Source organism: Drosophila willistoni, chromosome 3R (genome assembly GCF_018902025.1).
Source record: "Drosophila willistoni isolate 14030-0811.24 chromosome 3R, UCI_dwil_1.1, whole genome shotgun sequence".
Classification (NCBI taxonomy): domain Eukaryota; kingdom Metazoa; phylum Arthropoda; class Insecta; order Diptera; family Drosophilidae; genus Drosophila; species Drosophila willistoni.
The window spans coordinates 15,330,448-15,347,280 of NC_061086.1; the positions used below are offsets into that span (position 1 = coordinate 15,330,448).

General features: G+C 34.3%; 2 protein-coding genes across 5 annotated transcripts in view; one reads left to right on the forward strand and one right to left on the reverse strand.

The window, feature by feature from the left end:
• Window positions 1-16,143, reverse strand: part of LOC6650093 (uncharacterized protein CG43427) — a 63,716-nt gene extending 47,573 nt beyond the window's left edge. For all 4 annotated transcript variants that reach the window (XM_047012352.1, XM_023179903.2, XM_023179904.2 and 1 more), the window contains exons 1-3: window positions 16,010-16,143; window positions 15,266-15,343; window positions 888-940 (exon numbers count right to left, since the gene is read on the reverse strand). The gene's annotated coding sequence lies outside the window, so the exon portion shown is untranslated. The remainder of the gene's footprint in view (window positions 1-887; window positions 941-15,265; window positions 15,344-16,009) is intronic.
• On the forward strand, window positions 2,094-4,495 carry LOC6650096. The gene has a single exon (XM_002074012.3). The coding sequence runs from the start codon at window positions 2,238-2,240 to the stop codon at window positions 4,371-4,373; it is 2,136 nt and encodes a 711-aa protein (XP_002074048.1). The 5' UTR covers window positions 2,094-2,237; the 3' UTR covers window positions 4,374-4,495.
• Window positions 16,144-16,833: the final 690 nt, after the last annotated feature.

A 16,833-nucleotide genomic window follows, 5' to 3' on the forward strand; every position in this document is an offset into this window, starting at 1 on the left:
ACGTCGGCCACAAAACTTTGTTTAACAAATGCATTTGATTAGAAATCAAAGGAACGAATAGTAGATACCCTAAATTCAGGGTCCAAGATGGCCAAAGTATTTAGTCTATTAAGGAAATAGAATTTCACAATATATCTTTAACTGATTCTTTATTTCGAATATTATCCTGTAAAAAATCGAAACTTTTTTGCTCACTACTTTCATCGTATTCCCGACAATTACTGGGTATACAAATTTTTCAGTTTGCTTTTTTTTTTGTTTTGTTTTTAGTGTTCCTCCCCAAAAAGCATTCCTGTCTGGCCAACAAATCTTCAATCTATGTGAATCTGTTTGTCTATCTTTATATATATATATATATAAGAAATATATATACATATATATGTATTTATATAGCGCCTATTTTCATCTAATTTAATTTCTACATGCCTTGCTCTATTTTTGGTTTGCATTTTTAGCGTTGTTTTCTTCTATAAAAAAAGAAGAAAAAACAAAATAAACTTAATGAAGAAAAAAGGAAAGGAAAAGTAAAAATATAACTCAATTTTCATTGCATTCGTTTTATATGCCTCTTGTTCTCTTTTCCCATTTTCCGTTTTATTTATGCTCTATTTTTCGGTTTATTTTGTATCGGGGAATTTGGATATTCGTTTTTGCCCCATTTCAACTAATTTAAATTGTATGCTCTATATCACTTTTGATTCAAGATGCTCATAAATTATCCAAACTTTGCCCATTTCTCATTACCTCCAACTGAAGAACTCTGAACTTGGCGCTCTATAAAAGTCAATAGAATATAGCCAATTGATTTATATTTTATTTGTGTACACTCATTTTCGCAATATCTTCTTAGTTTTAAGTAGAAATGAAATTGTAAAATTTTGACTTACCATAAAAAAAAGCAAATGCAAGCTTTGATTTCTAATGGCAACACATTTTTGGCCTGGAAAATTGAAAAAGAAAAAGCAATTTAGTGAAACGAAGAAAACCCATTAAAAACAAAGAGTTTTAATTAATGCAATTTGTTGTTTGCACACTTAATACTGTGCAAAAGAAATAGTTTAGAAATTAATAGTTTTTATTATTGAACTGGTGCAGATTTTATTATACATAATATTTAAACAGTTTAATTGGTCTTGGTTAATTCAATAATAATAATAATAATAATAATAATAATAATAATAATAATAATAATAATAATAATAATAATAATAATAATAATAATAATAATAATAATAATAATAATAATAATAATAATAATAATAATAATAATAATAATAATAATAATAATAATAATAATAATAATAATAATAATAATAATAATAATAATAATAATAATAATAATAATAATAATAACTGCTTCACGCCCTGATCTTTTCCACCGAAAGTTCGAATTGAAAATAATTTAACTAATTACTTGGCTTAGAGCGGTTCGAAGGTGTTTACCAATTTAATTGCATATGCATTTGTATATGTATCTTAAGACCAGAGAAAATCGTGGGTATTTTTAAAAATATTCGCATTTTTTTTTGTTTCTTCATTTACATTAAAAACTTAAAAAAAACCCAAATGAAATTCCTCAACATCAGCCAGGCAAAAAGACAGCAGCAGCAGCATTAAAAATAGTCACGATATAGTGCTATTTTTTCAATTTGACAGCTCACACACACACATACATTTGCACACACAGACGCACACGCACAACAAATTATGTGTAGTCTATGAATTAGAAATATGCAGGCATTTATGAATTAATAACAATAAAAATCAACAATAATGATTGAAAATGTTGTTAGCTTGTTCTCACAAACAATTAAAATTGATGAGGATCGTTTTGTACATTGTCAAATATTTTATACAATTCATCAAATTGCCTCCGGCAAAGAATTAATAGTCTGGAGACTCGAAACGAATTTTCTACGCTCTTGCAAAATTCTATTCTATTGACAAGTGTGATAAGAAGTGATCAATCAGTTTACAGGGATATCTAAAGTTGACTTCATTTAAATTCGGGGAAGAACATTGGAAAAATAATTTTTCACATCTCTCATCACATTTTAATTTCTGTTTTCATAGTAATCTTTTGTTTCACCTCAAAAGTATAAGTTCAAAATCATTCTTAGTACAATTTTACATATTGTTTTATTCGCTTCACTTACAAACACGTTTATTTTTTTGTTTTGTAATATTTTAAACTAAATCCATAGTTTTATTTATCGTCCTTACACTTGCAATTGACAATGGGAAGATTTTCAGACCAAGTTATTAAGCAACTAGGTGAATCACAAGATGTCCCCGCTTGGTATCGTCTGTTATCTAATAGTCAAATCGATGGACTTCTTAATTTGAGAAATGCCATACGCGACGATCGAGCCCAAAACAGTACGTTCAGGGTCCGGGGATGTCTCACAGCTTTGGGCCTAGAGCCGATGGTTGATAAAAAGAGTCTAAAGAAATTGATAACATGTTGCCAAGGCAGCGATTTGGCATTACTTTATTTTCTTCTCATTGGCTACTATAAGCGGCAACATAAGACGAATGTCTATAACTATAATGAACAGGTTCTGATGTCTTGCATTATGGAATTGGATCTGGAGATGACGTTAAATGCATTGGATCAGATACTACCTACAGGGCACTCAAATCCGAAAGATCTGGGTCATTTGTGCAAGAACTATGAGCGAAGTGAACGACTAGAAAAGAGGTGTAATCAGAAGAGGAAAAATACATTGCCATATTTAAGGCGGCAGCCAAGGCCAAAGCCGTACGGCAAGCCTTTGACAAGCACACCTCCTGATGTGGTAGTAAGTTTTCCTTTCTGGCCGGTAGGAAAGAAAGCTGTCTACAGACTGGATAAGAATCGTTGGTTTGCTTCATATAAATTGCAACCAATTAGGCGTCTTGCACATAGTTTGATCTCGCAAATAATTGATAATTATTGTTCAAAGTGTTCTCGAAGGGAAGAAGTAACTAAAGAGACGAAACTTTGTGATACTCATCGCGCGGCTTTGGAGCAGAAACAAATTGATAAGGATGAGCTTATAGTGAAATCCTTTTATCATTGGCTAGAACTATTCGATGTTGATGCCAGAGAAAATCGAAAGCGAAGAGAAAGAATCGTTACCCAATTAGATACAGATATTGAGAACTATACGCGTCGCTTGCAAAAACTCGATCGAATCCAATACACCAAAGTGGGTCTTTTGGAGGATTGTTCATTTTGCAAACATGACTCTGTGATAACTCCAGTTCAGGATGCCAAAATCAAGTCTATCTACGATGTAGACGATGTAGCAAGATTTAAGCAAGCGACTAACTCAGCCGTCTACAAAATCACTGGGATAAATCGCATGGAAATAGTTCCTGACTCGGAAAAGGATCAACCAGCAGAGGAAGAGACAGTTTATGAAGGTGGGAAAGAAAGTAATGAGATGCCATCGTGTCCTTCAACTAAATTGTTAAGAGTAGCTCTTATCAAAGGATCAAAATCAAAACAGTCAAGGAAACCAAACTTTTTTACAGCAGCCCAACCCCATAAACCTCATACATTCAATTATCAGAGAACTTTTCAACCATTGCCGGGGCACCCAATGGAGACAATTCAGGTGATACATCAAGAGGCAATACGTACTCTCGTGGATCAGAAGCAGAATTCCTCTTCAGACAGTTGCTTTGAGGATTGTGAGCCTTCTTCTTATAGTCAGCTTCAATTAAATCGTGATGATGTCATCAAGGCAATTGTCAAGTGCGCCGAATCAATGTGGACGAATTCTATGACCATCTATAACCAAAATCAGAAATCTAAAGGAGAAGATGAGCATACTCGCAACTGCCTTAAATACAATCAGACATACTTTAATCCTGATGATAGTCAGCTTATGGAACGCATGCTATGTGATGGCATAAATATGTTACGTTGCGATCCCAATTTCATTCTGCCCACCTTCCCCGATGTCCACAAGACCATTGTGCTGCGAGAGTGGATAAAGCGACGCTATGGCAAGACTTATAGGCACCATGAAATCGTTGCGAAACAAAAGAGTTCCTACAAAATATTTCAATCCATCGCATTACTACATAATCGTTTGCCACCATCATTCAATATCAAACCGTTTGCAGATTGTAATCTAACCTATAAAGATCGAAACAGAATGTGCAAAATGGCCAACAAAATGAAGGCTCAATATTATCGTGGCCTCAATGGCAAGCTCATGCAGTACACAGCCCTTAGCTGGAGTGCCATGGGTGCAGAATTTCGCAAGGGTGATAATCTCAAGGATGTATTCTATTCATATCTACCTGCACGAAATATTGAGATAACCCGTGTTAAACCTTGGCAATTCGACTTGAAGAAAAATAATCGTAGTGGCAAATAACGAAGATTTTTAGAAATTTTTAGTTTCTTTATAATATTTCAAGACAATTTTTACAACAAGAAACACAAAGCACGTAATAAATTGGTTAATGTATTTGAAAGGAAAATAAAAGAAAAACTGTAGATTGTTAGTCTATATATTTCCCATTTTTGAAATGTTGGTTATACTTTGATTAGAATGCACAACGATGCCTAGTAGTTAGTTTAAAACAAATATACCTCCAATGTAATAGAGAGAGAAAGGGTATACAAACAAAATCTGCTAACAAAAATTCTTGACAAATCTCTAAGAAGATCGTATTTAGCTATTATTATTATTATTCTTTTTGATTTTTCTCTTTTGGGGCGGGCCTCCACATTCGCACATTTGCCGCGGTTTCAATTAAGCACCAGCAGCAGCAACACAAAAAACAAGAAAAAAACTTGGTCGGTGCAAAAATAAACATTTTTATTGCCCGCATGGCGCCAAAGTATACGATCTGTGCATCCATCTATAAGAAGGACGTATGTATGTATGTATCTCCTCTTTGCCTCTCAGAGAAGCTTATCTGGAATGGGTGAAAATTAAATGCGTTTGTGCAATTTATTTCAATTGCCAGAGCCGCTAATAAATTTGCAATTAAAACGCAAAAATACACGCAAGCAAAGTGATTAAGCACAAAAAATAAAAAAAAAGAAGGAATAAAATTTAGTTAGAATGCAATAATGATTGTCTTTTTGAAGATCAAACAATTTAGGGATCATTTGCCAAATTGATCGTAAACATAAACGAGCCAGAGCCACAGTCAAAGCCAAAGAATTGGTCATTTGTTGAGAAGACCCTTAGATGATTAAGTTAAAGAACACCAACGTAGAGATACAGAGAGAGAGAGAGAGCGACAAGTTTCTATCTCACTTGGCATTTAAATATAAACAGTTAATTATCTAATATATTCATAATTAACATCTCACCTCGAGTCAATTAAAATTTCATACATATAATTGCCAAAAAAAGAGAAAAATAAGATAAGAAAAGAAAAATGTATGACAATATGGCAACTTTCTTTCTAGTAACCCAGTTAAAAATGTGTTTTGTTGCTGTTATTTTTCTTTGTCATTCACTCAATGACACTTTGAAAACGACACGTACTGTGGGCCTAGGCCTCCGTCTCGGTCTCAGACTGGTCAATATGGTCACGGCCCAACGCCGCTTTCTTCATCATTTTTTTTCATTTTATTCTTTCATCAAAAATACATAAAGCAGAGTCATTTTCGCTATACCCCATTGAATTCAACTGATTGGCTCAATAAACATATGTATATAAAAAGACACAGAAAGAAGCTTTGAAAAGGGGTTTATTTTTATCAAAAAAAGAAGAAAAAAATGCCTAAGCATACAAATTAGAAGAAATTTAAACAATTGCGTGACAAAAATCACTAATCATATACATACATACATACATATGCATGTATATAGAATGGAAAAATAAGTTGAAAGTTGTCTGTTCTTCTGATTAAATTTATGACAATGCACCTGTGTCTGGCCGTTTAACACAAGTCAAGTGCATGGGCAATGGCGTTTCAATTGGCCTTTACAATTATTGCTCGCGGTCCTAACTATTTACCGATAACAAAAAATGTTTACCTTTAGGTTTTTTATCATTCATTTATAGAGATAATGCAAAAACTTTCATTGACACACTGCAGACAATTTAGATTTTATTATGTTCTTCAAGTTTATTTGGATTCTAATGATGATTGTAAAAATAGTCCTGACTTGGCGTTGAGTTTAAGAATTAAATGGCCCTCTATATAGACATTAAAAGGTTTAACTTTCGAAACATGGAAATTCGATTATAGAAATAAACATTTTGATTTCATTAGAGACTTGTCTAACTTGTCTAACTTCATGGACTATAATGAGGCTTATAATAAGCAAATAACAGACAATTTGTTGACTTTTTTAGTTTCAGGCTGGAAAGAACACATCAGAAATTGCAATCTCTTTAATAAGCTCATAAATTTAATGAAAAGCATATTCTTATCAGATGAATCATTTAGGAAGAAGGTGCTCCAAGGTATTATCTTAACATCGGAGACTTTAAAGAATGCTTTGGTATTTTCTTAAGTCTACCGAGTTACACCTTATCAGTTAAGTCTTATGATTCAAGCTACTTATCAGTTAAGTAGTTTGGCAATTAACTTGTATTTGTAATTTGATTAACTACAATCTCGTGTTTTTTTTTTGTGCAAATCATTGCCATTTATATGAAAAGACAATGCAATTCATTGAGTCTTTAGTTTAAATAAGAAACGATTATTGTTTTTACTTGACAAAGTTGTTGTTGGGGACAACAATGACTATTTACTGATAGGTGAGGTGAGATTGTAAAGGGGTTAACGTTAACCAAAACGGAAATTGATCATTTAGTAGGCAAAGCCAAAGACCTTTTCACAAAAGACTGCGAGAGAGACAGAGAGAGAGAGATAGTGTTGATCAATGCAAAATAGACAAAACTAGTGAGGGAGACAGAGGAGAAACTTAAGTAAGTGATGATCAATGAGTGGCCTTTCAATTTGGTAGGCAAAGCATAAACTGATTGTGATCGAATGCTGTAAGTTGATCGTGAACAGAAGAGAGAGAGGGAGAAGGAGATGCTGCTGCAGCAGCAGTCAGTGAACTTACTACAAGCCAAGAGGAAAAGGAGAGATGGTTATGGGGTGATGGTGATGGAAGACAACAGCAACGTCAAAAGGCCAACAAACGCACGCATACCAAGGCTTACATATGGTCAACATTGTCTGCGCCAAGACCAGATGGTGGCCAGGACGGGGGGCGGGGGAACACGTTGGCGGGGACCAACTAATAACAAACAACCGGCTTTTTCCACTTCTTCTTCTTCTCTCCCTGCTGTTTCCCTCTCGCTCTCTCTCTCTCTCTTTCTACGGTGCCCTGTCTCTCTGTTTCTGTCTCTCTTTGTTTACTTTATGTAGCGATCCGACGAAAAAACTCGTTGGTTGTAGGCATGCGCATAAGTCACTTTGACTCCTCAGATTTTTTTTTGTTATTTTGTTGTGCCTGCACAAATTGCGCAAATTCCATTCCATACCAGAGTAGGCGCCCCGTCTGCTCCTCCCCCCCTCCTCCTCCCAAAACCCCACAAATTACACCCGCAGTAAACAACACCCAAATAAACATCTGTCGTCACTTTACAACACTATGTTACAGAGATAGAGAGACAGAGAGAGAGAGAGAGAGAGAGAAAGAGAGGGAGGTGAAGGCCGCCTTAACCAACAATTCAAGAGTTTTCAGCTTCAAGCCTCGCTCTTGGCCATAACGAATTCGCAATAATGTGCATTTTATTAGAAATCCCCCTCCGCCGTCGCCACACTTTCCTCTCTTCCTTTCAACCGATCTACTACTCTCCACTTAACTTTGAGTGCATTTTCCGCTTGAACACGATTTCATTTAAATTTTCTTTAAGCATTTTGCCCTTTGGGGGGAAGCAATCGTCGTCTCTATGCGTTGAGGAAGGAAATGGCTCTTTTTTTTTTTGCATAGCTTGAGGTGTTTGGCTTACAGACAACTTTTCAGTTAAGGCCCTCAAGAGTTATGTCTCTTCTTCTCTTCATATGTGTGTATGTTTGAGTGTGTGTGTGTGTGTGTGTGTAGCCTATAAATTTGATTTGTATGATTTACTACACAAAGAAAAATCAATGAGAGAATTACTTTAATTCTAATCAAAAATCAATTAGTTGATATTTGTCTTTGTCTTGTCTTTTATGTAAAAATAAACTAGCAAATAAATTTCTAATTTTTGGCTGTTTTTTTATAGGTCCGTTTTTAATAGATCAATAATTTGAGCAAATTTTCCAGATTTGATCACAATTTTAAAATATTTAGAAATCTTTTTTCAATTCCTTTACATTGTTAAATCTTTCCTAGACGGCTTAGAATATTTAAACAAAGTTTTAACTCATAATATTTTTTACAAAACTTAATTTATTTCGCCTAGTTGCAGTCTACTTGGACTTCAAATAGTTGTCATTTATTGGACAATTTTCTTTAAGTTTCTTAGCTTTTCTAATTAAAGTTAACCAAAAAAAGTCTTTTCAATTGGAAAACTTTATCAATTTTTTAACTTGACTATCTTTATTTACCATTTTTCCTCGCCAATTTTTTTGTTGTTGTACAATTTCACATGGTATTTATTTTATTTATTATACATAAGTTGAGGCTTTTCGTGTTTAGTTGCTGCTGCTTGTTAAACTGGCTTCGCTATAGAAATAAAAGTGAAATTTTTCACATGCATCAGGAGAAAATGTTGCAAAATAATGTTGCCTTTGCAACACACTCTCCCTCTCGCTTTATCCTCTAGTTGATGTCTCTCTCTCTCTCTCTACTTCTCTTTAGTAGTTTGGTAGATAAAATTGTTGTAAACTGTTCGGTCAATATAGGGTTCAGGTCATTTATCACAAAAATAAGCAAAGACAGGCCTGAAAATTATGCGTTAATTAACATGACAGCTGGAGCGAACGAAGGTTACCTGAACGGAAATCTGGTTTAATGCGACTCCCAAAATCGACTTGGACATGTGACCCCCAACCCCAACTCCAACACCAAAGCACAGAATGGTGTGTAGTGACCTTCACACAACCAAAAACCAGCAGCTTACTGCTTTTGACCACGAGATAATTGTAAAGGCCTTTTTATTTCACAGCATTAATTACCGCAAAAAATTGACTCTGATCGATCACTCTTAATTTTCAGAAATTCCTCTATTGCATTTCAAGTAATTTCACAAGAAGGCAATAAATTAAGTAACTGTCCGCAAATGAATTCCCCGAAAAGTACTTTTCCAATTTTTATTGATAGACGGTCAGCAGTAATAAAAAAAGAATGATTGGTATGCACATGTTGATAAAAATTAAATTAAGTTACGCTTATCTGCAGTATACCTATACATACATACATATATCTATATAAGTTAATTGAAATCGAAATGAAGAAGTTCATAAAAACTCATGTTAGATAATGCAATTTAGCGAATAAAAAAAGTGTTGCCAAATTTTGATTATGACACAAGTCGTAAGTATTTAACTTGATAAATGAAAGGGAATAAGTTGGAAAATAATTTAAACTTAAAGGAAATTCTAGCTATAATCTGAATTCAAACTGAAAACTCATTAAATTGAAACCTTGTTCACTCGATTCTAGAGTAAATTTACTTTGCCTTATTTTGTAGACTCTTCAATTTAGTTAGTTAGTCATCAAATAGATTTGCCAATATTGCAATTCAAATATTCTTTGTGTTTTATCATTTGCTCTCCATTTTTTTCTTCATATTTGCTGATCAAACAGAAGACTTGAAAAACAAAAACAAACTTAATTGCTTCTCGAAAAAAAAGGTAAACATTCAAATTTTTTTTTTATTTTTGTTTTAGACCAGGTGTATTTAGGCCCGGCGGCAGCATTGTCGGCGCTTTAGGGCGTTGTGCCGCTAAGCAAATAAGTTGACAGCTCTGCCTCAGTCAGTCTTGATAATTGCTGATAAACGTTGACGTTATATCTACCATATATGTATGTATGTAAGTCCAAACGATGCAAGATAGATGCAAGTATATTCTATTTACCAACTGTTGACTCTAATCAAAAAGGTAAAGGGTTACAGTCAGTAAGTAATCAGAGGTAAGTACAATATTTGCTTTTACAGGAGAGTTCATGAAAGAGAGTTGGCAGAAAGAGAAAAACAAATTCCATTGGGATCAATATTGACACACACAAACACACACACTGTTCTTACTCACATATATATGCAATTTAGTTGGCATTAAAAATTTACATGAAATTTTATCTGCTTCCTTTTAGCAACTTCCTTTTCCCTAACACACTTAACCTCATTTTGGCATTTCAAACATTTCGTTTCGTTTTCGAGAGAGCGCACAACTTGACGCGTTAAGTCCATGTGAAATACTGAACACATTTTGCGGCCAAAAAACTGATAAGCCAACTGTGAGGAATAGCAGTTGCTTTGGATGTTTCAGGCCAACAGGAACATAGACGAGGGAAAATTTGCATTTTGGTTATAAAAGCAGAAAATGCAATTCTCCTCCATATACCAAAAATAAAAGTTGTCCTTATACACAAATACATATGTAGGTATATACATATACATAGTCTATGGATATATTTCATTTGAAATAAATAGGTCACAAGCTGTCGCCTTTGCAGAAGGAGCAGCAGCAGCAGCAGCAAACAGACGACGACTTCGTTGCACTCGTTTTTTGTATCCTTCGGGAAAGGTACTTAGCAACCAGCAGCCATAATTCTGTAAACTTTTAACAGCGCACTGTTGAGGCAGGACTTTTAGCTTAACAGTGGAAAAGCGCAACTTTTCTTTTGTTGTTATACACACACAAACTCCCACATACATACACATTAAAGTGCCTATGGCAATTAATCTTCACGTCCTGCTCTTAAGCTAGGTCAACTGTTTGTGTATGTATATGAAATATGTACATATACATACACAGTTATGTATATACAAAATCATTGTATATACATATGCAGAAATTCTGTGAATTGTATCTTTTCAGTAGGCCAGGCCAAATGGCAACCCTCTTCTCTGTCTCTCTTTAGTTTCAATTTATTTCTTGCTGAATTGACATCATGTTAGCTCTTTTCCCCAAAGGACATCAGCCTAATTGTTTAGATGATAATTGAATTGGGAATTCAGTATTATAAAATTCACAAGCAAATAAAGAAAACACAAAAAGAAGATTATACAAGAAATATTATATCACAAATTTATTGCCCATTTTCTTAATTTGCAGGCATTTACATAAATTCTTTAAATTTTGGAATAACACTTGAAATTAAATTTAAAATTTTTTGAAAATTGTTTAAAAATTTAACAATTAATTAAACATTAAATAAATAAAACCGGTTTCTCTGCATTTTTTCTAGGATTTTTCTTCTAACAATTGATATTTTTTTCTCATGCGCCGTTTTAACTCTTTCAAATAAATTTAATTGTACACTCTAAAACCGTAAATCTAGATCAAAATCCAACTGGCGCTGAAACAAAAATCAACAACAACAAAAAAAAAAACATCCTCCAAAATGTTTATAACTATTAATTTGAACCGACATTAATAGGCAATCTGATTAGAAATCAACAATCAAAACCGACGACGACGACGACGACTCATTAAATATTGAACAAATTTCCCAAGGCGAGCTTCGAGTTAGCTCTAATCGCGGTTTAATGATAAGCAGCCGACTTGGGCTGGGACTTGGCTGACTTGGCGAATGACTAGACCTAGATCGATCTTGAGACAATCAGGTTGCATTTTAATTATAGACCGATCACGTTTGTATAATAATATATACCAAAAATACGAACTAATAAATAAAATGCCGACAAGATGATGCTCATTTTGTTTCTGTGTAAGTGTGTGTGTGTCTGAAATGATTCCCTCCATGTGGTATTTCCGTTTCATTCAAAAGAAAAGTATGAAAACTCCTCGACAACTCAACGACTAATTCAAAAGTAAAATGCATTTTCCAGACCTGCGTGCGCGTGTGAACAAAATAGAAACCAAAATGAAAAGGCGGCAGATAGGTCTGAGGAGAAGAAGGAGAAAAACAGGTAAGTTAATAAGCAAAGCAAAAGTCCATGAAACAAAAGCATTTTCACTAAATACACTCGGCATTGTTTAAAGTGTCTATATGTATAGGTAGATAAATGCATGGAGGTATACCTATAGATATGCGGCGTCGATTCGTTACACGGTCTCCGCCTCCTTTACATTCTTCCTGCCCTTTTTTTTGCTCTCCCTGCAGTAGCGGCAACCTGTCACACTGTGCCTATAGCCAGTAAAGGTAGTTCTACACACACACACACTCACAGATGTCCAAGTGGTAGACAATGAACAATAATTGCACAAGTGTCACCTGTTTGTTGTATGTACATGCGTCTCTCTTTCCTTTTGGTGGTTGAATCTATGTAGAGTTGAACAGGTAGCCAAAGTAATTTTATTAAGAGTTACGAGTACCAAAACCGAAAATAAAACCAACCCAACTACCACACAACAACCAAAAAGGGGTGAGGCGATGACATTAAATATGTGTGTGTAAAGTAAGTGAGTTTTATGCTCGATTATGTAAGAAAATCAACCTGTATATGGTATGTATGTACATGTAGCTTATTGTAGAGGTAACAGAGTTCAAAATGCAGTGACAATCCCCTTTAAAGAACAAACAACTTGATAGCTTGGATCAATTATTTATTCTACACTTTTAGTTTTTGCATTTACAGAATTTTCGAAATCGAGTAATCCAAGAACATGACTGACTACAGAAACTATATGTATTCATCATATGTTATCCAGGATAAACTCAAGTAAACTCAAATTATACTCAAACTAACATTGATTTATTATTATTATCAATAGATAATAATCAAGAGATAATAATACTAAATCAATGTTAGTTTGACTACAATTTGAGTTTACGATATTTAGGATAACTACATTTTACAAGGACTAGCAACTATAGCCTTTGACTGGGCCACTTGGGTAAGTCATCTACCGAGGCCATGCAATCGACATCACTAGTAGACAGATGCAACAAATGCAGATGATAGCAGCAAGAGCAGCAAAGGCTCCTGCTGCATAGGCAGCCGTAGAGTCCTCCTCTTCGATGCGAGGCGTTGACATAGTCCAAAGTGAAAATTGATAATAATACAATTTACAATAATTTCGTATTTTCGTATACATTTAATAGAGAAATATAAAAATTTGTTGCTTTGCTGCGCTTGACAAATCATTTTCACTTTGCATCCCAATCAACAGGTTTGTTATTTTTGGTTTGGTTTGCCCGGTAATAAGGTAGAGGTAATAGCAAAAAAAAATGTCTAAATTATAATCGAATGCCAAAAAGAGATACAGCGAGAGCGAGAGAGAGAGAGAGAAAGAGAGAGAGAAATAAAATCCATCATTGGAAAGTTGAATTTGATTGCATTTGCGGAATGCAGTCGGCAATCGAGGGTGGTATGGCTTGAGGTCGGCTGTGCGGGGGGATGCGAGGACTGGGATATTGACGCCTAGTTGTGCGACAGGGCGCGATGCCTTCAAGAGTTTATGCTTGATTTGGTTTATATCAATTGCACTTTCGCAATGAGAAGATGACAGCAGAGATGACGGGGAGAAAGGCCTAGCGACTAGAATTACATTGAATCTCAATAGGTGAGAGCAAATACGTTTTCCCTTCCCCACAAACGGATTACGATATCTCCAAGAGACTTTCTTTCAAATGACTAACTGGGTTGATGCCCTATAAACAAACTTAGTACAACAATTTCAATAAAAATAAAGAATTTCAGCACTAATACATGTATTATAAACAACTAATGTTATATCTTTATGATGGAACCTGAAGATAACCCGTTATACCCCCTATGGGCTGATGGGCTGATTTGGGAGTTTTTGCCCGGCTTCTGTAATGAATTGTTAAAACCAAAAACAAAAAATACAAAAGACATTTTTCCCTCGGTGTCGGAAAATCAATTCTCTTTTGTTTAACGCTTTTTTCCCATCTTTTTGCATTTTGTTTGTCTGCTTTTTTTTTTTTGTTTTCTTGCGTCAATTTATGTGAGTTCAGTTACGGCCCAGGCGGAAGCGCTTCTTAATGATAAAAATAATAGTAGAAACAAAACTGCTGGAGAGTAAATAAAAAAGGGAGCTCTCTGTTTCCCCCAACATTTTCCACGCTCTCGGCACACTCCCGTGAAAATTGCAGCAGCAGCAGCTGCTCAAAACTTGTTTGCAAATTTTCATTTTTCTTCTTTTTTTTTTGTTTGTTTGTGGCTATTTGTGGGCCTGCTTGAAGCCTGTTTCTTTTTTTTTCGGGTCGCAATTGGTAAAGTTGGGGGTCTCTACGTTTTGAGGTAATCAGAATTGCATGAAGAAACAAAAGAAACTTTTCATTTTCGTTGGCAACCGTTTTTTTTTTCTTTTTCCTGGAAATTCTTATGCTGTAACTAGCTGGGAATTGTAGTTGACGGGTTATGAATAGACTTTAGTCAGGTAGACCCTTTTTGTGTCATTTTGAACCAAAGTACCATAACCTAAGTCCAAGGGGAAATCTTTGGATTTTTCTTTCTTTCAAAGTTAAAATTGTAAAGTTTTTGAATTGAAATTACCAATGTTATGTCATTTTAAGCAATCATCATTCAAGTTTAAATCGATTTGCTATTCTTTATTATTTCCGATTATATAATAGCAATTTCTTCGTAATCTTTGATATATATGTTAGTATTAGTAAACACTTTTAAAGATTATACACTTTTTTAAAGTTACTTTAGTTTGTATACTCTAACTTTGTATTTGAAATAAATAAATCTACATTATATCCTCAAGAGAATCATGTATCAAAATTCATGAGAATTAATGTCCTTTTTTGCCCCAAACGACGTTTCTATATAATAAAAATTTGGTATCTGGCATTAATTTTAAAGTAGATTAAGAAAAAAAAAAAACAAAATATGTATATATGTATATTGCGGTCAAGAATCAATAAAAAATGTTATTTTCTTGTTTGGTCAAATATGGCAAACAGAATTTGAGTAATTTATAATACAATTATCATTGAATTTGAGCTAAAATGACATCATTAATGATCTACTCGTCTAATGAGAATTACAAGTGTTCGATTACTGGTTTCAGGGGTGGGGTTAGGGGGGGATTCATTAGGAGGTGAGAGGTGAAAGGTAAAACCAGAAGAGATGACAAACTGCTGACTAATGTGCTCTTAAAAAAAGAACGTTACTCCAATCAAGAATCGTAGCAACCAACATCAACATTAGTTAGTAACTCGTACTAAAATAGAACCGTTATAAAGGTAACACTTACCAATACACTGAAGTGTGTGTGATTGCTCCTGCTGCTGTTGCTAAATGCTGCTGCTTCCGATGCTGATGATGAATATAACTAAATATATTTCAAAAAAACAAACAGAAAAAAAAGAAAGAATCCGAATTTTCGATCTATTTTTGAAAAATGAATTTATTAGAATTTACACACACACACAGACACAGACACACAAAAACAACAACAATAATAATGACAACAACAAAAGCCACACACTATAGAGAAAAAGAACAGCAACACGTACACATATACAGTAAGAATGAGAGAGGAAAAGAAACACGGGAAAAATGAATGTATGTATGTATGTATGTGTGTGTTTTTTGTGTCCGTTTATGGCCGCGTTAGTTGTTGCTACTACTAGTTGATGTTGCTGTTGTTGTTGTTGTTGGTGGTGGTTCTAAAACTGGTATTAGTATTTGTTGGGCTGGAACAATTTTTGTGTTATATTTATTCTTTGTAATTCACTTTACACGCATACAAACACACACACTCACACACATACACACACGAAGACAGGTGCAATTTAATAATAACAATTTTCTATTCCGTTTCGTTGTTGCTTTGATTTTGAATTTTGTGTGTATGTACTATGTACTTTCACTTGTATATAAAGAACCAACAGGAACCCAATGAAATCATGTCGCCAAAATTGTTAAGCGATTAAGCGTTAAAAAGTTTAAGCCACGTCCGAAAGTTAACTTCTCCTAGACACTCTTTAATTAATACCTTTGTTGTTTCGTTTTCGCGCAAATAGGATAAAAACAAGAAGTGCAAGTTGTTAAAATTCCCCAACGAGAAACGCGCCTACGAATTTACCGCAAAACGAACACCCGCAACACGTCCGCTCACGTCGAAATCAAAAAAACAACAATAAAAAAAAAAACGCGAAAAAACAAAAACAACGGTGAGTTCGATACGAACCACCAGAAACCACATCGAACTCGAGCCATTTAAGTCCAACATGCAACAAAAGAGCGAAAATGCAGCAAAAGCATCGAACATCGAACAAATGAGGCAACTATCCGACCATCTCAAACTCTAGCCATTAAATCGAACATGGCAGCTCATACCGATAAACATGTTCGCACGTATTACTTACAACATAGTGCTGGGAAATTAATCGATGGCTCCATCGATAGTATCGATAGAATTGTTTTGTTTATGTGCGATAGATCGATGTCCATTTTTCGATATACATATATCAATATTTGCGCGGTCATACGAAATGTTTTGCATTTCAAATTGCTCTTAAGATTATATTTCATTGCAGCTGACCAATTTTGATTATATTATATAAATTACGACAATCTGGCTCTATTGTGGACCTTCGTAAAGGCTATAAATGTGACACTTGGCAATATATTCAACGTTATTGACAAGGATTACTTCAATTTGACAAATCTCAACGACTCTATTTATTGTGAAAAGTAAGAGTATTTATAGGACCAAAAGCTTGAAATATTGAAGTCACGACTATTTTCAATTCATGCACAAATTTCCTAGAAATATACATTTTACAATGCTTGACTTTTTTTTGGTATATGTATGTC